This window comes from Mesocricetus auratus, unplaced genomic scaffold, assembly GCF_017639785.1.
Source record: "Mesocricetus auratus isolate SY011 unplaced genomic scaffold, BCM_Maur_2.0 Super-Scaffold_6723, whole genome shotgun sequence".
Taxonomy (NCBI): Eukaryota; Metazoa; Chordata; class Mammalia; order Rodentia; family Cricetidae; genus Mesocricetus; species Mesocricetus auratus.
The window spans coordinates 10,208,994-10,230,561 of NW_024429183.1; the positions used below are offsets into that span (position 1 = coordinate 10,208,994).

At 47.9% G+C, this 21,568-nt stretch overlaps 2 protein-coding genes, 1 long non-coding RNA gene and 1 pseudogene across 5 annotated transcripts in view; 2 read left to right on the top strand and 2 right to left on the bottom strand.

Annotated features, from left to right (window-relative positions):
* Positions 1-802: 802 nt before the first annotated feature.
* On the bottom strand, positions 803-13,181 carry Syce1l (synaptonemal complex central element protein 1 like). 2 transcript variants are annotated; one of them, XM_040736532.1, is made up of 11 exons: positions 13,102-13,181; positions 5,909-5,971; positions 4,113-4,172; positions 3,875-3,949; positions 3,260-3,307; positions 2,959-3,013; positions 2,318-2,381; positions 1,500-1,569; positions 1,340-1,424; positions 1,150-1,222; positions 803-936 (listed from the first exon to the last, which is right to left on the bottom strand). In XM_040736532.1, the coding sequence occupies exons 1-11, from the start codon at positions 13,142-13,144 to the stop codon at positions 817-819; spliced, it is 756 nt and encodes a 251-aa protein (XP_040592466.1). In that variant the 5' UTR covers positions 13,145-13,181; the 3' UTR covers positions 803-816. The 2 variants fall into 2 exon arrangements, with proteins under 2 accessions (XP_040592466.1, XP_040592469.1); XM_040736535.1 differs by lacking the exon at positions 5,909-5,971 and having other exon boundaries at positions 13,102-13,174.
* LOC121136298 lies at positions 888-9,266 on the top strand (annotated as a pseudogene).
* On the bottom strand, positions 11,314-21,021 carry Mon1b (MON1 homolog B, secretory trafficking associated). Of its 2 annotated transcripts, XM_040736525.1 has the most exons (6): positions 20,843-21,021; positions 20,290-20,447; positions 18,572-18,928; positions 17,306-18,125; positions 16,867-17,014; positions 11,314-14,405 (listed from the first exon to the last, which is right to left on the bottom strand). In XM_040736525.1, the coding sequence occupies exons 2-6, from the start codon at positions 20,435-20,437 to the stop codon at positions 14,205-14,207; spliced, it is 1,674 nt and encodes a 557-aa protein (XP_040592459.1). In that variant the 5' UTR covers positions 20,438-20,447; positions 20,843-21,021; the 3' UTR covers positions 11,314-14,204. The 2 variants fall into 2 exon arrangements, with proteins under 2 accessions (XP_040592459.1, XP_040592456.1); XM_040736522.1 differs by having other exon boundaries at positions 20,290-21,011.
* Positions 20,829-21,568, top strand: part of LOC121136301 — a 57,212-nt gene continuing 56,472 nt past the window's right edge. The window contains exon 1 of the long non-coding RNA XR_005873444.1: positions 20,829-20,924. This is a non-coding gene — a long non-coding RNA (uncharacterized LOC121136301). The remainder of the gene's footprint in view (positions 20,925-21,568) is intronic.

The window sequence follows — 21,568 nt, forward strand, 5'->3', positions numbered from 1 at the left end:
CCCTACTTAGAGGCACTGTTTGGAAGGTTACAGACTTTCAGGTACTGCAGCCTTGCTGGAGGAAGCATGTCACGGGTGGTTGGCTTTGAGAGTGCATGATCTGGTCACATTTCTAGTTTGTGCTTGGTTTCCTGCACGTGGGTGGGAATGTGATCTCTCAGCTTCCTGATCAAGCCGCCTGCTGAAACTCTGCCCCTGCTGTTATGGACTCTAGTCCTCTGGAATGGTAAGCACAAATAATCCGTTTCTTCTGTAAATTGTTTTTGTCACGGTGTTTCATCACAGCAACAAAATGTAACTAGTATATCCCTGCCTGGCTTCTAAGGAAACCCACTCTCCCAGCCCCATCCTGTCCCGTGGCTGCTCAGGCTGGGGCTGAGCACTTCCTTGACCAGCCTCCACCAGAACCTCTCCCACCCTTCACAGTTGTTTCTTTCTACCTCGGCTCTGATATATATTAACAGGCCTGTGGTGACTACCAAAGCCCCCAGGAGACCCAGTGCCCTGGGCAACTCCAGATGAAGCCTTGCTCGGAGAAGATGTTGGCCTGGAGGTCTGGACCGCAAGGATTATCTGCCTGGTTGTCTGTTGATGAGTAAACGCTTCTTAACCCTGTGTGTGGTCATCATCTGAGGCTTATTCACTGCGCTGCTCCAGAGCATCTATTGAGTATCTTCTGTATGCCTATGGCTAATGAGTGAAGTTCAGCTGATGTTCCACCCAGAGATGCCCTGGACACCTGCTCACCACATGGCTGAGGCCTCTGACTTCCAGCAATGTCATATGTACAGACTCAGTGGACTCCAGGAATCATCTTTATTTCTTGGTAGGCCTTGAAGAGATGTGAGCACTGGTGGGTCCTTGTGGGCTAGCAGGCATCCCTGTCCCTGGCAGCTCTCCTGATGCCTCCAAATGATGCTGCTCCTCTTGGCTAGCCTAAGGGTAGCAGGAGCAGATTGCTGACACCCAGAATCTTGGACACTCTTATTCAGACACCCTCCTGTCTGCACCTGCCAGATTCTGGTGGGTCCCTCAGCATGTCAGAGTACTGGAGATGCCTGGACTCCTCTGTTCCCCCCTTTCAGAGGACCTCGGAGGGCATGCACTTAACTTCTTTCTAGTTTCTGTTTCTGTTCACTAGATGCCTACCTCTCTCCTGTCATTCTGGGTTTCTGGGATGCTCTGTGACTGCCCCTGAAATTTCTCCAGCTCTATCTTCAGCCTATGAGAAAAAGAGAGAAAAGAAAACGAGCAATTGCCCAGGGCATCAGGAAGGAAGAGTCAAGATGGAGGCCTGAAGATCTGAGAGCCAGGTAGAGGGGCATACCCCTCCTCTTACCCACAGTTCCCTGGGGAGTTCTGGGCCTCCCTGGCCATCTGCAGCCGCCTCTCCACTTCCTGCAGCCGGGCATACAGTAGAGTCCCTGCGGGCAGTGGCAGGACATCAAGGCGGGTTCCCGAGGCCATGTGCCCCACTGCCCATCACTGCCCAGCCTCACTCTCCATCAGCAGCTGATCTTTGCTGTGCTCCATTGTGCTGATCTCCTGGGTCAGTCGCTGCTGCAGCACCTGCAAGGATGAATGCCCGTCTCTCTGACCCACTGTCCTGACTACACCTCCAACCCATCCCTCTGGGAACTTTTGACGAATTCCTTCCTTACCCTAGGTCCATTCACTCAGTTTTTAACTCTGCAGTTTGTGCTGTGGCTACAGACTCACTGCACCCCAACGTCCCCTCATACTTCTCAGAATCTATTTCTTACAACTCTTCTGACCCCTACTCCCCACTTGCTGTTCCTTGAATGTCCCAGAAGTTCAGCCTTTCTCAAGAATGCACACTTTTCTTCTTCACTCAGGTGCTCATCATATGTGGTCAGATGCCAACAGGCGAGAGACGGTGCCCCAGGCTTACGGGATCTATCTACTTTGCTTTCTTCACTGGACCACAGACATGCATTCCCTTGCCCCTAAGAAGCTTGAGGTAGAAAGGGCCTTTGGGTGTATCTCTGACTCTCCCTGCCAGGAATGCCGCCTGATGCTCCCAACTGCAGCTGGCTGAACGAAGGTTTCTCAAGGTTCCCATGGGCCACTTTGAGGAAACACAAAATCCACAAAAGCCATGACAACAGTCAGCAAAAGGATGCTAGGCATGGAAGTGAGGGGCCGTGAAAAGCAGCCAGCTGTGGGGGCAAAGATGACAGGAAGAGAGGAGTCAGGGTCTCTCTCAGGGTGCTGGGCCTGAGCTGGGGACCAGACCATCCACAGACACACGAAAGCCCTGGGAACAGTGGAGGTTGGAAGGGACATCACAGCTTACCCGGAACTCCCAGAGGTCCTTGCGCTGATTTGTCAGATCCTCCAGCTGCTCTGTAGCATTCAACCTGTGGACAGATGCCCAGCCTTGAAAAGCTGTGGCTAGGACCCACTCAGCCAGTCAGGTCGGGGGTGCCTCCTGCTCAAACCTTCTGGTCCCACACAGTGCTTCCCTTCAGGGGTCTGTAAAAGCCTCCTCTCTTCACCACCTTTTCTTCATGCAAGCTGTACTCCCCTCCTACTTAGCTGCCCCCCAGGCTTAGGAATCACCCCAGCTTCCTTGGTCTGAATCCTGACAAAGGGACTATATGCTTCCTGAGAAGGGAAAGATCATTTGCCCTCAAACTCTACCTGAGCCCCCACTGTCTCCAAGAATGCCTCTCTTCCTTTTGTTACATGTGATCCATTATGGATCCCTCTGGGGGACCACAGCCCTGTCCATCTTGTTCCCAAGAAATCTGTATGAGGGTGCAGTTGGTCAAACTGTTGAATTTATCCTATCACCACCACTTAAAGATTAGGGAACTATCCTGCCCTGATGCTTTGTGTTATAGAAAGGAAATGAGGAGTGTGTATCCATAACTCACTATACTAGCTCTTGCTCCCTCCTCCTCAAGCTGGGGCAGAGCTGGGAAGGACCCTTACCACTGAGTCTCACTTTCCGTCTCTTGGCAGTGCTTCAGGAGAGTCATCAGAGCCTCTGTGGAGAAAGCAGACACGACAGTCAGATGAGGAACCTTGGGGAACAAGGTTAGGCAGAGTTCTGGGGTGAGGGTGGGGGTGATATGATCTTGGACAATGGACAGGATGTGGGTGCATCCTCTACAAGAGTAGCCAGGGGCAAGAGTTGAGAGAAGCCCCATGAAATAGCTTTCAGTGGGACTCCTGTTGGCTGCTCGGGGGTTGGAATTTGTGAAGCAACAGAAGGATAAAGAATGATGAATACCTTGCTTTTTGCACAGGACCTCCTCTAGGTGTGCCTTCTCTGCATTCACTGGAAAACATGGTGACACTTTTAGCCCCTGGAGGCTACATCCTATAAGCCCATTGCAATTTCATCCAGTAGGCGAAAATCACAAAGATAGGGGAGAAGTGAGGCATCTTCTTCCTACCCTCGTAACCATCTCCCACACGGGCCACCCGATTTCTTCACCCCACCCCTCTCCCAATTACTTCTCCCCCCTCCTCCATCCATGTCCTCTGTAAGTGCCAACAGAGGTGCAAGTTCATGATGGAAGGAAGACTGAACTATTAAAGAAGCAAATACCATGCCAGGTAGAAACAGAGGCTCCGAAGAAAGAAATTAAGCAAATGCAGATGGCGGAGGGAGAAACAGGGGTGGAGAGAGGGTAGGATTCTGTTTCTTAGATGAAATTATCAAAATGGGTGTTTCAGGACCAAATGAGCTGTAAACTGAAAGATAACAAGATACTGTGGGCAATCTGAATTATGTGGACTCAGGACTGCCAGGGAGCGCACAGCCTGGGTGAACACCCAGTTATGTTTGGAAATGCCAGCAGTGGTCCAGGCATCCCCGGATCCCTCTTTGGGCCCCACTCACATGAATCTAGTTCCTGATGCATGGCCTCCTGGAGTGCTTGAGCCTCTCCCAATTCCTCACTGGATCCCTTCTTTGCTGGACAGAGAAAGGAAGAAGGTACTGTGTGAGCGTAGCAGTGCTGTTTTTTTGCAGCTTGCTGCATGGCTTACTCTTTTTCAGACAGCCTGGGTGGGAAGCACTCACAGTCCAGGCTCCTTCCTGCTGGTGCCAACTAGCCAGTCTAGGTTCCCAAATTTACCTTGCTGCAGTTCATTAATTCGGTGAATCAGGTCTTCAATCTGGGGTTCCAGGCTTCCCTCTGAAGAAAGAAGGCAAACTGAGCCAGAAGACACAGATGCTTGGCTGTCCCAGGCAGCGGGAGGAGGCCTGCGATCTGGTATTTCATTTCTTCTGCTAACATCCACGGGCTATTCTGGAGCACCAGCTTTGTGTTGGGATCTGTAACAAGTCCTTGTGGGACTCCCATTCTGGGTAGGGGAGATGGCTGTAACTCAATCTGGTGGCAGTACCAGTTACAAAGATGACACAAGGTGGGGTGTTAAAGAACCGATGGGTATTGGTGCTTCTTGAGATATGGAAAGATCCCAAATAAAGGGAGAGAAACAGGCCCTGTACACTGTTGGGAGGGGTGTATGGAGTGGGAGCTACCCCAGAAAGAGGGAACAAGTGGGAGTGGGTGGGACCCACATCCAAAGCCACAGAGAATGGGTAAGCAAGTGAGGAGGAGCAGTGAAAGCGGGGGGGGGGGGTCCTGCAGGACCACAGTGTAGACTTACAGATGCAACTGAGTGGTGGAAGCTGGTGGAGCCCTACCATAGGCCCCACACTCTTCAAAGGGGCATAACAGACTGCCTGCCATTCCTGCCTTCCTGGTCCCTAGCTGTCATGAAAGCGGCAGGGCTTTCTAGTGACAGGTGGTACCTTGCAAGTTCTCAGTGTCCTTTTAAAGAGTTACTTTTGACCTCACAGCCCATTTTCCATCTCTACAGGGAGAAGCCTTCCTTCTACTTTCTCATGCTCTGGATTGAAGATGAGTCACAGGCATTGGGATACAAAGGTGCTCTACTCTTGCTGGGTCTCGCTGCCAACCCCTAAAACTATCTGGGGCTCATAAGCTTAGCTCTGGACTTATCAAGATGACAGATTCCCTTTCTAGGCACTTCTAGAAGAGTAACTGTCCTCCAGGGTGCTGACTGCAACTCTCTGCGGTCCAGAGGCTTTATTTCACTGTAGACAGTCAGGGTGGGTCACTGCACACCTCTAGTCCTGCAGCTTCCATACTAAGTTTTAATCCAGGTATCAGCTGCAATGAACTTTGTGAGCTAGGGAGGGAGCTGGAAAAGAGAAGGCTCCCTTTTGTTTGAAGCAAATCAGTGGATACAACAGTTGAAGCTGAGAATGGGTTGGTAGGTCAGGAGGTCTTTCTTCAAATACAGTATTTGCTCCAGCCCTTAAATGAATACTCAGTACATACTGGCTCCTAGGTTCCTTCTGAGCAAAAATGCCAATTGCAAGATTGTCCTTTGCAATTTGTGGGCTTAAAAAGAACAAGGAATGAATGGTGCTTATTTTAAAAGAATCCCTAGATGACACTTGATCATTTAAAAACTGCTGCTATGGGAAAGTAGCTCAGTTATACAGGGGTCCTGTATTCAAGCTGCAGAACTAATAAACAAACAAACAAATACTGTTGCTTGTCTGTGGGTCAGGAAAATGAATAAGCAGACATATGGTTGGATGATGGATGGATGGATGTAAAGATGTAAAGAATGGGCTGATGCAAGGAGTCAGTGAGAGAGAGAGAGAGAGAGAGAGAGAGAGAGAGAGAGAGAGAGAGAGAGAGAGAGAGAGTAGAGGATTTTCCATTCTCTTAAAGATTTTGAATTTTGGACTTCATTTTTGGCTGAAAGAATAAAAGTGAGTAAGAATAAGTACGCGCAATAGGATGATTTTCCAGAGTTGTGAGTTGAGGTTTTAGATTCTAATCCTGTTTGCCTGACTCAAAATTCAGGACTCAGACACAGGACACCTGACCTTTCTGCAGCTTTTTCACCATCTCCAGCAAGTCTTCAGTCTTACTCAAAGACGTGGCCTGCCCTGTAGAGAGGAAGATCAGAATTACAGGACCAGTAGGAGAAAGGGTAGAGCCAGGAAAGACACAGAGCCTGGTAGAACAACAGCGAGGATCCTGGGCTACAGCCAAGGCTGGGCTGAGGGTCAGGTTTCCACCACAGCGGGCACCTGGGGAGCCCTGTTCTCTGCATCTATGAATCACAGTGTATACTGGATGAATCAGCTTCTCCACAAGAGGACAAAAGATACTCCAGAACCCACCTTAGTCAAACTCAGGGTGAGGAGAATGCATTCTTGACTCTGCTGCTGTTGAAAGTAATCATGAAGTTCTAATCCATGTAATAGGGAAGATATATTACATACTGATTTCTTTAAAATTAATTATAGCCATAATTTTAAATTCTAATGAATTGATGGGTCTAAACATGACACCTATGCTGCTAATACACATTTACTTAACTTGTGCGTGTATGTTGCTGTACATATGTGTAAGTACCTCTACGTGAGGCTCATTTGTTGTTGCCAAATGTATATGCCAGAAGCCAACTTCTGTGTCACATTCCACTGTATGTTTTGTGACACAGTCTCTCACTGTACATGAGGCTGGCCATGTCAGCTGAACTGGCCGGCCAGCCCAAGTCTGGAAATCAACTTGTCTGAAACCCTCATCTCTATTCACCCCATGTTGAGGTTCAGCCTCTTACTGCTATACTGGGTGTGGGATTTGAACTCAGGTCCTCACACTTGTGTAGCAAGTGCTTGACCCACTGAACCATCTCCCCAGCTCTTAACAAATTTAGGCAGAAAGAAGTGGGTGTGAGGAAACTCTTCATGTGCAGCTGAAACACTGTTTATAAAAGCCAAGATCCCACCAGGGTGCTTAGTCCTACCTCACCCTGATACGCCATGTTTTGTTGACATCCATGGGATGCCTGCCCTTTTCTGAATAGAAATGGAGGAGGAATGGATGGAGGGGAGGGAAGAGGGGAAGTGGGGGAAGGAACTGGGAGTAGAGGAGGGAGGGAAAACTGTGGTCCGAATGTAAAACAATAAATAAAAAAATAACAAAGACCCCACTAAAACATGGAATTACACCAAAATTTTGACATTTTTAGTACTAATCCAGAATACATACAAAGAACAGGTGAACATGCTAATGATGCTATTGAGAAACTACTCAATATTATAAAGACTAGGAATCAACACACACACACACACACACACACACACACACACACACACACACCAGCACTATGGAGAACTGGGGGAAACCCTACATTAAGAAAGACTTGTACCCACATTTCTCAGGCCTCACTTGGGACAGGGACAGAGCCCCTCAGCAAAGGGCAGGACCCAGGGTCCTCTGTTTGGCCTAATCTTGCCCACCCCTCTCCTTCTCTACCCTCCCCTCTGACTGTTTACAGGCACAAGGAAGATGGTGGGAAATTCACTGCTGTCCTTGCCAGAAAAGGTGACTTGTGGCTTTGTTCTTCTCTTAAACTCTTAGTTTGGTTTCACCATTTATCTTGTGTGGGCTTTCATTCCTGAGTCTTGGTTAAACTCCTAAGGTTTAACCTCTTGGCCTCAAAAATATTGAGCAATTGCATAACTTTCTCTAAAATATTGAGCAATTACATAACCTATCTCCTGCCTTGTTACCACTGTAACTGGTTATGTACTCTTACTTGGAATTAGTGTAAGTACCTCTCCACTCAACTCTATTCATACAATTATAGAACAATGGGAGAGCCACCAGCATTAAGAGATATTCCCATCAGTAAAATTAACAGCATGTTCTTCCTTGAAGCCAAAGAACTTAACAGTCAACTCTGGGGTGTAAAGATCTTAAGACCAAATATTTGGAAGTTTGGGGCTGAATATTTTTGAACATAATTACATTGAGTGTCCTTTTAATATCCAATATTTAGATCTAAAAACATGAACGTTGATCTCTAAGACTGACTTCTGTTAATATTGTAAATGTTTTCAAACATGAGTTTGAATGGACAGAAGAAATTAAAAAGAGAAAGAATGACCTGTAGTCTATATCAACGAAGTACAATGGGCTGAACTTACTTGGTTCCTGATTCAAGCAAATGCATATTTCATGATGCATGATTCTACAGATGTGCCCATATTACTTTAAAAATCCAAACAAACAAACAAACAATCCTAGGAAGAATGCCATAAATTCTTGAGATCGATGATAAAAGCTCAAATTCCAGTGACCTGCTTTCCATAGAAAACTGGACACAGAAGATAAACAGCTTATAAGCAGAGACCACAGGCAGAAAGTGCTCCTCCACAACAGTAAAGAACGTTCCTTAGCCTCAGTCCCCAAGTTCCCCAGTCCCTCTCCTTAGAAGTCATTTAGGGATCCAAGATGTTGATTGACATACAGGCAAATATCCTTTCTCCACAGCAGGACACTATGTCGTACAGGATGTCACAGATCTTCTATTTTTCACTTGACAAGGTATACTGGTAATCAGTTTCTTCTTTTTGATGACTGTGTACTCTTCCATTGTACATATGCCATAATTTCAGAACAGTCTCTTACTGTTGTCTGTAGGGTGTCACCTTCGAAGCCATAAATGGTGCCATGATCACGCTTTCCTTTCCTCAGCTGCCAGGACCAAGTGCTCTATAGTAGGTCTTCCTTCTGTGTCTGTCATCGCATGCCATACTGTGTATAACTGTTTTCCATATTTCCTTTCTCTTGTAAGGATATTTACCACTGAATATGGTCCATCCTGAGCCAGTATGGCCTCATCTTAAGTAGTTTTATCTGTATAGATCCTATATGCTGATTTCTTTGTATTTTGTTTTGTTTTGATGTGTGAGGATAAACATGTATGTTTGTGCACTACATTTCTGGTGCCCAGAGGTCAAAAAGGGAGTCAGATTCCCTAATTGGAGTTATAGGAGGTTGTGAGATGCCCTGTGGGTGATGGGAATCCAACCTGGGTCATGTCAAAAAGCAGCCAAGTCCTCTTAACCATTGAGCCTTCTCTCCTGCCCTGACAGTTTTAATTAACAACTTGCCACAACCTAGAATCACTGGAGAAGAAAGCCTCAGTTGAAGAATTACCTAGATCAGATTAGCCTGTGGGTATGTTGCTAGAGGACTGTCTTTACTGTTAATTAATGCAGGAGGGTCCAGCCATTGTGGTACTATTCCCTGAGTTAGGGGTTGATGGGGAGATCCTGTGTATGTCAATAAAGCACTGTTGGCCAATAGGAAAGCAAGATAGGTGGGACTAGGAGTCCAGGAGGACTCTGGGAAGGAGAAACACAGAGAGTCACGATGTAGCTGCCATAGGGGTAAGAAGTCCGGACCCTTTCTCCGGTAAGAGAAATACTTAGATTAACAATTATGGAGTGAATATTTAAGTCAGAGATAGACAGTAAGAAATCAAGCAAACGGCCAACAGCTTCATAATTAATACAGTGTCTTGTGTATTATTTGGGGACTACAACGTGGCAGAGCCCAGGCAACTGGTGGGGAAAAACCAAAGCGGCTGGCAAGGAAAAGGCTTCATTCAACAAGGGGTCCTGAAAAAGAGGAAAAGATTGGCTGAGAGCCAGGCGGAAGAAGGCAGATGGCTGCATAGGTTCCACTCTGCTCTTAGCTGTGGATCTGTGGTATAACTAGCTGCTTGAGTGAGTGCCTGCCCTGACTTCCCTGTTGTGATGGAACTGTAAGCTAAATGAATCCTCTCTCCCCTAAGTTGCTTTTTATTAGAATAGTTTGTCACAGCAACAGAAATAAAACTGGAGCATTCTCTCTTCAAATAAGGTCACTTCTTTGCATTTATTTTTTATTTTTTGGTTTTTATGAGACAGGGTTTCTCTGTATTGTTTCGGAGGCTGTCGGTCCAGCCCGGCCTCAAACTCACAGAGATCCCCCTGCCTCTGCCTCCCGAGTGCTGGGATTAAAGGCGTGCACCACCACCGCCCGGAACATTTATTTTTTTATTCTGCAACTTCCACACAAATGTATAACGCATTATACTTTGAGGTTTTGATGGATCCTAGACAGGGAAGGGGTCACACTTTTACTTCGACTGACTAATCCGGGGGATGCTGTACATCAAACTGGGAGCCTCACACATGCTATGTCTCCAGCACTTTTACCTAGTACCCATCCAATGTGTGCTTATGCTTCCATTGTCTTTGCACTTTAATTTTTGAAATTATGTTGACATGCATAGAACATGGCATCAAAAGTCTGTGAGATGGAGAGATGGCTGAGAGGTGACAAGGGCAGAGGACCCACGTTCAGTGCCCAGCATCCACCTCAGAGCCCACTTAACTCCAGCTGCAGGGGAGCTAACCCTCTTCTGGTCTTCTCTGGCACCTGTGTTCACATGTACATACCCCCCCAACACACATAAACATGAAATATAAGTAAAAAAAAGTTTAAGTCTCATTTTACCAACATCCCTTTCTCAGAATTAACCACTGTCAGCAGCTCAGTGACTATATTTTCACTTTTCAGAAAAAAAAATACATTTCATGTGTCACTTACTTAAAAAAAATTTAACACCCAAATAACATTGTAAACATCTAAATCATTGAATAAATAGAATGTCCCCTTGTCTTTGGCCCTGAATCTCATTACCATGATACAATCATCTCTCATAAGTTGGTATATCTCCTTCTGAGATATTTTTATTATTTAAAATAATTTTCATTATTTTTCAAAGAAAAAAAGTTCAGAATGGAGAAAGGTGATTGCTTAACATTTTATGAAAACTTTCAGAGTGTGACAATGCCATGATGAACCCTGACACACATGGCCCAGGAGCTAGGACTGTTAACATGCACCCATATTTGCTTCTTCTGCTATTATAATCACACCCAGTATGACTGGCAATCATCTGTAGTGTCTCCAATGCTCAGACCATATGTAATGTACTGTCAATAGACTGTGTGTTCTCCAGCAGGCCTTTGCAAATACTTCTGCAAACGCTCCATCCATGGTTTGCCTCTCTCTGCCTTTTAACTGCTAGTCCTGGTGAGTGATAAGAACCGTTTTTTAAAAATTTATATTTATTTACTTTTACTTGTTTGAGTGTTTTGTCCAGCATGTATGTCTGATCACCACATGTAGAGGTCAGAAGAGAGCATCAGATCCCCTAGAACAGGAATTTCAGGCAGCTGTGAGCCACTGTGTGAATGCTGGGGATGGAACCTGGTCCTCTGCAAGAGCAGTCAGTGCTCTTAACTGATGACCCCTTTCAAGCACCCATGTGATAACAAAATTTTCAAATCTAAAAACTTAAAATCTACTATGTCTGTGAACTTAAAACAACAAAAAACTTCCTTGCTAGAAAAAAAAAAAAGAGCCCATGGAAGATAAGTCCCCTTTTAACATTTTATTTTGAAATTATTTCAGATGTACACAAAAGTCGTAGAAATAGGCTATGGTACTCTATCAGGTCCTCCATGTTTGAGTGTTTTTCAACTGTAAGTTGTAAATAGTATGACCCATTAATACTTAATATTCCAGTGCATATTTCCTATATACAGAGACTCCAAGTAACTGCAAAATAGCCATTAAAATCTGGAGTTAACATTGGTCCAATGTATAATCCTCAGGTGCTGCTCAACTTTCCCTTTTCCTCTCATATTTTAAATTACATATTACTACCTATTTCTCTAAGAGATAAATAAAAAATGAGTCACAAAAGGCCTCCATTTTGCTCCCCTCCCCTAAATCCAAGGCCCTTCACCAGTTATCAAAGTGGGCTTACCTCTCTTTTCAAGTAGCTATTCTTGACAACCCCCTCCCTTTCTTGTTTCAATCCCAACTATTCACTAACAAAAATAAAACTTCTCGGGCCCATCTTTTATAAAATAAACAATTATACCAACTAAAAATGTTTCTCTTTATTTAAAAAAAAAGTCTACAATCTGCAAGGCTATCCCTAGCTTTGGTCATTTATGTGACCACTTCCTGTATCTCTGTCAGTAAGTCACCACTGACTGTCCTTTGTTCATGTTTGCTTAGTCAATCTCCTGTTATTACCCAGCATGGAGGTTACAGATGTGGACGAGCATGTAAAGCATAAGCACCCCACCCCACCTGGATGCCACTGGTGCTAAGTATTATGCCCCTAAGCACAAGTCAGTGGCTGAGAAACACAACCTGATACGCCTTTCAGCTTCCTGCAGTGCCAGCCAAGTCCCTCACTTCTTAACTCTTGAGGAATCTGAAAGGTTGATGTTAAGTTTTCAAATCTCTGTGGTACTGCATCAAATGCTTAATAAAGTGCGGCATGTTGCTGTCTGATTTTTATTCTTTGAAAACTGGCACCCAATCTGTGGCTACAATTTAAGACAAATCCTGCTTAAATGATTACTTATTCATCCACTTAAAAACAGAAAGAAAAAAAATATTACTGTGTACCAAGCACCAAGAAGATGTTTCAGGTGCCCAGGGAAACTGCAGGTCTTGCTCTTGAAGGCCACACCCATTGCTTTGGAATCTGAATAGACAGGTCTGGCAAGGTGTCACCTCCCGTGTTTGGTCTTGTAGTGACAGGCCTGGCACGCAGGAGCCAGGATCGGGAGATGGGTACAGACAGAATTTGATTACCCGTCGAGGTAGGGTTGGGGTCACTCATCATGATATTTTCTCTACCTTGGAATGTTCGGGAATTTTCTATAATTAAAACAAAAATGCTCGTCCAGTTGATTTCCCATGAGAAATACTTTCTTTTGAATGAACTGCAATTTCCAGTAGTTTCTAGGCCCCCAGTGAGGGGAGAAGTTGTCATCATTTGAGTCAAAACAAATTTGAAAACAGTGTAGAAAACCACTCTCAAAATCCTTGAAAAAAAATCTCTGTAGTAAACCATCTAAGCTAGCTGTGAAATGACATCGGCAGGGCAGTTTTTGTGAGCATACCACTATCCCTTCCTGATTTGCTTGGTAATAGGTCCTCAAATGAACTATTTAAGTATTTAATAAGGTCAATAAAGTTGGCAAGTTAACCTAGGTGATGAGAACACGCATATTATTTATTTCCACTGTGTGGAAGTTAAAATTTTCAGTAGGCTAAAAACATTTTTTTTCTAAAAAAATTACTCTTGATTATTACCATGGGCCAAAGCCTCTCTCCCTTCCACCCTGTGGGCCCTCACTACCTCTGGTGTCGTCAGTCTCCTCAGCTCCCAGCCACTCTGCCATCAAACGCTCCAGCTCCGCAGTTTCCCAATGTGGGGCATCTGCGCATGTGCCACAGAAGAGTGGAAAAACAGTGGCAGGGAAGAGCAGCACGTGCTGCTACAGACCTTGCAGGAAACCAGGGGGTGGGGCGGCACAGGTATCTGCTCTGAGCAAGCGCAGAACATGCAACCGATAGTTAGCACGCATGCGCCCAACCACAGGGCCCTATCGCTAAACTAGGCTGGAAGCAGGGTAGTGGGCAGCTGAGGAGGGTTGTGCGTACAAGTTCTTTAAGGGTTCTTTAGGTTGCTGCTGCAAGCGGCCTGCGTCCAGATCAAACATATTTGTGCTGAGTAGCAGCTTAAGAGTTCCAAGCCCTGTCTGTTCATAGATCTCCACTAAAGGGGCCTAAAGGAAGTTCTTTCTCTTGGGTAGGAGCCTTAGAGGCTAAGGGTATCTTCACAAAGCTGCATCCTGTCGTTGGGTGAAGTCACGTGGCATGTGTTACATTGGTGGATGTTTTTTGTTTTTTTTTTTTTAAGTAGGGAAAAATAATGGAGAGAGAAAAAAAAGGGGGGCATGAAGGACAGAGGAATGACTTGTGAGATTCAACCTTAGGCCCTTTCTGTAGTTTTCTTTAAACATTCCTAGGCCGGTTTCAAGCACAGGCTAGCCCTGCATTCCAAATTCTAGAGCCCTTGTGGGTTACCCACCCCTACCCTGAGGACAGCCTCAGCCCAGGCTCAGGTCTGCTTGGAAGATGGACATGGTGGTAACCTGTGCTGCTTAGAAGAGGTTTGGAGGGGCCGGCTAATGACGGAGGGTGCGGTAGCATTGTTAGTTAAGGAGGTGAGGCAGAGCGCAGAGGAGCTTTCGACTTTCCTAGAAGTGGAGGGAGGGGCGTGAGGGGGCTCAGAGAGCACCCTGTGCCCCCTAGCTGCTGTTCTCCCGTTTGTGGGCAAACCCTGAGATCTTGCCCACCTGCCCACGGAAATGGGGACCAGCCCCACACAGACTTCTACCCACATTTCCAGAGTGGAGACAGAATTTAAACGCCAAATGTGGTCACTCCAGCAGTCATTCAGAGTCCAGTGAACAAGCCATTGTTGGGGGCCTGCTCCACCGAGGTGGAGGGCGGTGTGGAATACTTGGGTGGGTAACGGATGAAAAGGCGGTCCTCTTCCTTCCTCACCCAGCGCAGGAGCTTCGTCACTACTAAGATGGCGCCCGCCTTGGTCACGAGGGGGCTCAGGCAAGTATAGAGCTCAAATTTGGAGGTCACCTGGGGAGATGGGAAGGAGACAGTCAGATAGGCTAGGGCTAGCCACGAGCAATCGTGTGCTCCTGAAGCTTGGGGACATGATTGGCAGCAATTGGGTATGACTTGCTGTGCTAAGACAGGCAATCTGGGATTATCCTGTCAAGGGCAGACAGGCCAGCTGGGTCAGTGCTTCAACTGGGTCATTCTGACTGAGTGTGTGTGTGTGTGTGTGTGTGTGTGTGTGTGTGTGTGTGTATGTTTCTCAGTTTGCTTATCTATGGAATAGAGAACGGTACCATCAACAAACAGCACTCAATATTCAGTGAGCAGTCATTACATACAAGTCTGTTCTGTGCTCCTGCCCGTGTTTTCATCATCCATAGCCTTGTATAACTCGAGCCTCACACCAACCCGAGACCTGGCCCCAGAGGTCACCAGTCCTTTCCTGTGCCACTTCCCATGCTCTCCCTGGTGTTCTGTCTCTGCCCCAGAACTTTGGCCTTTGTTTGCTGTCTCTCAAACACAGCGAGCCTCAGTCTTGCCTCAGATCTGCAGTGCTTTCTCCTTTCTCTATGCATAGGCAGATCCTCCCCCAGGCACCCAAGCAGTGCACCACCCTCTCTTCATCGCCAAGCCATCTTTTCAGCAAGCCTTCCCCCAACCACCTGACGTAAAAACCTAGACCTACTACATCCTGGGTTTTTTTTTTTTTTTTTTTTTTTTTTTTGGTTTTTCGAGACAGGGTTTCTCTGTGGCTTTGGAGGCTGTCCTGGAACTCGCTTGGTAGTCCAGGCTGGTCTCGAACTTACAGAGATCCGCCTGCCTCCGCCTCCCAAGTGCTGGGATTAAAGGCGTGCACCACCAACGCCCGGCTACATCCTGGTTTTAAAATGTCAATTCTTTAGAAAAAGATGGTAAGAGGCTCCTAGGTAAAATGGCTGAGTCTGGGAAGGATATGGTAAGTAAAGTTAGCAAGCTGTGCTCATGACGGACCAGGCTGCCAGGGAGTCACTGGCTAAGTCAGAAATAACTGCCATATATGCTAGAAAATATTTTGGACTACCAAATTCAACAGAAATCTCATGAGGTCATATTCACATAAAATATAAAATTTGGGGCCAGTGAGATGGCTCAGTGGATGAAGGCACTTACTTAATCACAAAGCCTAACAACCTGGTAGGAGAGTTACAGATTCCCACAAGCTGTCTACTGGCCTCTATACTCAACACATGTGTGCGAGCATAACATACATGCTAACTAAATAAATGTAATTTTTAACCTAAAAAACCCAATAAGAAGTTTGTTTTTATACAACGTCCCAACTATAAATGTAAAAAGTATGGCGGTTAGAACCTCCCCCACCAACCCCCGCCAGCAAACACCTAGTGAGTTCAGATCATGGAGGCATAGTAAAATGAAAGGGAGGAGGAGGATTCTGAAACTACAACTGCATGGGCCATAGCTGCCACAGGTGCTTGCTGAATACAAAGGGTGGACACTAACTCTGTAGCAGAAATGTGACAGGTTCCAACTTAACTAAGTGAACCAAGCCTGCATGGCATGCCCTTGAAACAGTGCGGAAACTGGCTCACGCCACTTGCTGCACGACTCTGATCATGGTTCAGCAAGAGAAAGACCCGAGCCAAGGGACACTCAACAGGCAAGCTTACCGATGTCCTTTGAAAGTGCCAAGGCCACAAGGAAACAAAGCTTGGGGAGCCTTTCCAGAACAAATGAGAACAGGGTACATAAAAAAACAGACCCACCATGTGATCCTGGGCTGGGTTTTGGACCAGTAAGTTGACATCAACAGACAACTGGCAGAATGCTAACAACGCCTGGATTGATTCTATGTCAGAGCAGTGTTAACTTCCTGCTATGGCACACCACTAGAGTTTTGTGAAAGTTTACCTTTGCAGAAAGTGAGTGAAAAGTTTTTCTGTGGTAATCCTTTATACTAACTTTGCCACTTCCAACTCCAAAATTAAAAACAACAAAAATCCTAGCCTAGAACAATGCTGGATCCATACTAATATGTACTGCTATTTAAAGAACCCGGTGGGGAAGGTTCCAGCCTCCCTCGGTAGCTGTGGGATCTTTATGGTCCCACAGGAAGGTCGCTCCAGGTAGAGGGTATGGAGTGGTCCTGAACCAGCCATGGTCAAGGAGAGCCAGGGACTCTACACCGGTAGACAGGGAATTGGCAAGCACACTGATAGCTGCAGATGGGATCCTTGAAAGTCCAAGACCCTGTCCTGGCTGCTCATGGGGGAAAGCAAAGGAATGGCAGGCTAAGGTAGCGTTGCAGACAGTGAGAAATCCTTCAGTAATTTAAGACATGTGTACCCAGAGTGGTACAGGTAAAGGCAAAGCCTGGCCAAGTTCCAGTGTGCCTATGGGGGGTGCTAAAGCTAAAGGGTTAATCACAGGCAAAGCAGGCTTGCAGGAGGAAACGAATTTACTGACAGCCTGACCAACTCACCCAGGCCAGCAGTGTCTCCTTCTCAGCCACGTGGTAAATGAGGCGCAGGGGCCGGGAGGTGCTATGGAGGCGAGCATGCAGGCGGTGATACAAGTCCGACAGTCGCTGTCGCTCCTCCTCTCTGCTGTATGGGGCCTCCAGCTCAGGACTGCAACAGAGGGAGGCAGTGGCACTGTGAGTCAAGGGCCTGCCTCCCCTTGCAGTCTAGAGACTGCAATTAGGTTATAGGGCTCAGCCTCCCACAGTAGACTAGAGGCTTTCCAGCGTTGTAAGCCAAGTTGCCTCCATTAAACTAGGAAGGAGAGCCTTTTCCCCACTAGGACAGAGAACTGTTCCCCCTTTCTAGCGCATGGCTGGCTATCTCTCCTAACTCATGTGTACAAGATGCTGACAGTCCTGGTTAGATGTGTCTTGAATCGCCTGTGGAGTCTGGGCCCACCTGGTAAACTGTGGCAGCTGGCGGTGTTGGTCAGGGATGTCCAGTGGCTTATAGAGGAAATGCCGGAGGCCGGGTGCTCCCACAGCGTGCACACTGTAGGCAGGGGCATTGGCCGCTGGTCCATTAGAAAAGCTGGCAGCCTCCCCAAGAGTACGCAGGGCACCAAGGTTGTGCATCCCATCTTCAACCAAGCGCCGGCAGGCAGCCATGGCATGGAAGGCTTCACGGTTGGTACCAAGCAGCAGCAGGCAGACAGGCATGGAATCCAGGCGGGCCACGTAGGCATAGAAGAAACCATCTGGGTTGAAGCGAGGCAGGCACACAGGTGCCCATGCCTCACCTGTTGCAAAGGCTGGTGCACCCACCCAGTCAAGCAGTAACTGAAGATCAGCTGGGTCCAGCCGGCACTCAGCCAGCACATTCCTCTCCTGGGCTGCTGTTATCAGTCGGCCACCAACAGCCAGCACTGACAGGGCCAGCCCTGGGGCTGTACAGCGCCGCAGTAGTGTACCCAAGGCGTCCCGTAGTGGACGGGCCAGAGGCACGCAGCGCACAGCACCCAGAAGCAGGGCACCTGGGTCTTGCTCCACACTGTCCAGGAGCCTGTCCAGTGTGCGCTCGGAGCCAGCCAGCAGACGACGTAGGTCATAGTTCTGCTTATGTGCGAAGATGCGGGCCACGCTTGCACGTGTTAGTGTGCTCACAATTTGTGCGTGCACTGCGAGCAGCTCACCCCGTAGCTGTGCTGCTGATTGAGGAGTCCGGGACACAGCCACCAGCAGGAGTGGACCCTGCTGCAGGAACACCAGCTTGTGGTCCTCTAGGGGAAGGAAGAGTGGGCAGGGGCAGAGGCAGACCAGGAATGAGCCAGGGGGTCAGATGGGACACCTTTCCCAAACACTCTCCAGCACACACAGCACTGAGCCTGCACTCTTACTCTACCAGCACCAAAATTAGGGCAAGGACAAGCTAGGGGTATTGGGACATATGTAAAGTTATGTGGGCTGTGGAGGAATCAGGTAATTTAGACAGGCAGCATGGGACCAGGGTGATGCAAAGCCAGGTCACACAGCACGCCTCCTCACTCCCAGACAACTAGGTGGTATACTGTCAACCACTCGGATGAAACCCAAAGAGATGGACCTCCAGTCACTCTCACTTCTGGTGGCTAGACAGACTCATGTAGGCCGGCAGACAATCTACTGAGGGTAGTTACACAGACTCTAACCCCCAGCCCCCAGCAGGCCCCCCTTTCTCTTCACTCACCAGCATAGATGGCTCGGATGGCGTCTCCTGCACTCTGTACGAAGGACACGAGCGCTGTCATCACACCCATGGTGGCAGACAGTGCCTCCACACTACCATACCGTGAGTAGATGGGCTTGCCTGCCTCACTCAGCACAAACACGTGCTTCCGTTGGCTGCGCCAGTCCTCGTCACTGGGGTCCCCGTCACTGGGGTCCCCATCACTGGGGTCCTCTCCTTGGCCCTCAGAGCTACCCTCAGGTTCTCCAGGATTGCCGTCTGAAGCTGCGGTTTTCCAGGGCTCACAAGTGCTTGATGGGGCCTCAGCCTGAGGCCCAGGTGACAGGAGGCTGGGTGACTGGTCCTTGGCCTTGGATCCTGAAAGGGAGCCCTGAGTGGCTCATCTCCCACTAACTCCCAACAATCTATCAAATCCTTACCAGTCCCCTGACTCCCAGGGACCCAAGCATGCTGACAAGGATCTCCATATATCTCCCTAGCTATTCAGTGAACAATGGCTGACAATGGCTGGGAAGTTCTACCTAAGTCCACTAATGCTAAGGTTTCAATGAGCCCCACCCTAAAGCACAAATAATCCAACATGTCCTCACTGCTGCTCCCTGGCCCCTCCTTTCTGTCCTTTCAGTCTTCAAAGCACCCCACTCTCCAAACAACTATTATCTCCATTAACTTCTCTGACCCCTTATTTCTTCTCCTGATGTGTACTTACCCCTCGGTGGCCACCATTAAAACACGCCCACTGACTCCCCTAATCCTTCTTTGGCCTCATCCACTGATCTCCAGTGATGCCCACTGACTCTCTTGGTTAACCATACTCCCAGTGATGATCCTCATTTCTCCCGTTACAGTGGCCATTAACAGCCACTGACATCCAGATCTTCAGGACTCCCTTAACCTTCAACCACTCCCCTATTTACTTATACTGCTACATCAACAACCCAACAAGTACATATTAATGCCACCAACACTTTCATCTTCAATAACCTTACATGACAGCTCCATGTCTCTCCACTCCACCAATGGCCACCATTAACCATTACTAACACATAAGGCTTTTGTGATATTCACTGTTTTCCCCCAAGATTATCATTTTAAATCCATAATGAAGCCCCTTGCTTCCCTCGACACATATCCATTCTCACTGCCACTGAGGTCTGAGACATGCAATGACAACCATCTATTTGCAACCTCACCTAATTTTCTTACATCCAGTGTTTTCATATTTTCTTAACTGTGCACGGGCAATCCAATGTTTCCAAGTACCCAAGTAACTTGTTTCAATTCCCATTACCTGTCAAGATAACCCTTTTTGAACCCAACCACACCCTTCTTGATTGTTTAAGGATCTAAGCTCAGGTCAAGTATATTCTGATTTCCCTACAACAGAAGGGTGTACCGAGATGTGGGAACTCCAGTGTCAAAATGGGACTATTTTGGATAAATTAGCACAGTCCATCTTCCTACCATTGACCCCTCATGATATGGCTACATCTTGCCCCTCCCAGACAACAGTTGACACCCACTGGCTTCTTTGTCACTTCTCAATGATTTCAATTACATCAGCAAGTCTGTGACCAACTACTGACCGAGCTATGCCTCAAGCTACTTCCTGGGGGCCCCAAAGGCTGCCCACTGGTCTCCCGTCGATCTCTTTCCCCTTGAGTTAGCAATGACAACCCCCGGGACTGCTTCCAAGACTCCGTTGAGGGGAGCTATACCTGTGTCCTCCGGGTCCCCATCTCCGGGATCCGGCGTGCTCGAGTGACCCCCTTCACTGTCTCCAGCCTCCTCAATGGGCAACTGCGTGTCCACCAAGTCCTCCACATCCCCGGGGGCTGGGACAGCACTATCTTCTCCGGCCTCCATCTGCACATCCCTGGGGAAAAGGGGAATCGAGGGTGATGGGCAGCAACAGAAAACTTCTTAAAAGCCTTTAGGGAGCCACAGGCCACCTGGAAACATTCCTAGTGCTGCTTCCCCTACAGTTTTCGACAGGACGCGACATTCAAAAACATGATAAAATACTTGCACCCTCCGGCACTTTCGGAAGGGTGACGCTCCGATGAGCCTCCGCAAACAACGATACATTAACACCTGTTTCAAGCCCACATCCAACTGGGTGGACAGCAGGAGCCGCCGCGGCACCACACTTCCTGGTGTGGTGAGGATATGCCACACTTCCGGAAGCGACGCCTCCCGAGGCACTTCCGGTCTCACAGCGGTATTTACTCCCCTCAGCACCGATGGTCGTCGCACGCTGCGTTCCCTCACCGTAGAGGCGGCACAGGACTCCGACGGAACTCTATGGAATCGTTGAGCGACCCTCTCCCAGGCTCGGTTGTGAAGTAGTGTGGTGAGAGCGGCTCACTTCTTGTACCCAGGGCTGGAGAGGGCGCAGCTTGCACGCTGGGTCAAGAGGGCGGAGCCTGGTTCCTTTCACCCAATCAAGAGTAGCCCTTCCCTTATGCTCCTCCCCATTCCGGCAGCGCCTCTGCAAATACTGTGCGCTAATTGGTAAATGCCATTCCTTGACTGACATCTCTCTGTTTCTAACCGAAACCTTGGGCCTGTGCCTGTCTTGACTGGAACGAGAGCATGCCCAACCAATGAGCTCGCTCTCTCAGAACTGGGACAACTTCACTGTCCTTTATTCAACAAGAGACGCAGGGCGGTTGTGGGGCGGGGCGTATGCTTGACGGACAGTCGCTCCTTCCAATCAGAACGTCGCCCGCAGTCCAGTCAGCCTATGGGACTAGGATGCTGAAGCAAGAGGCGGGACTCTACTTTTGGGAGTTCGGACCTCGCCAGCCTGTGCGGGCAGGGGCACTGGGAAGCAAAGGCAGGCAGCTTAGGGCTGGTATGTGCCGGCTGCACGAGCCCTCCCCACTGGCAAGGAGAGATTCTGTGGACCGAACCAACTCAAAAGAGAAATAGTTCATGAGGATAGGTGTAGATTTCAACATTGTGTGCTTAGTAAAAACGGTCAGAACTGGTAGG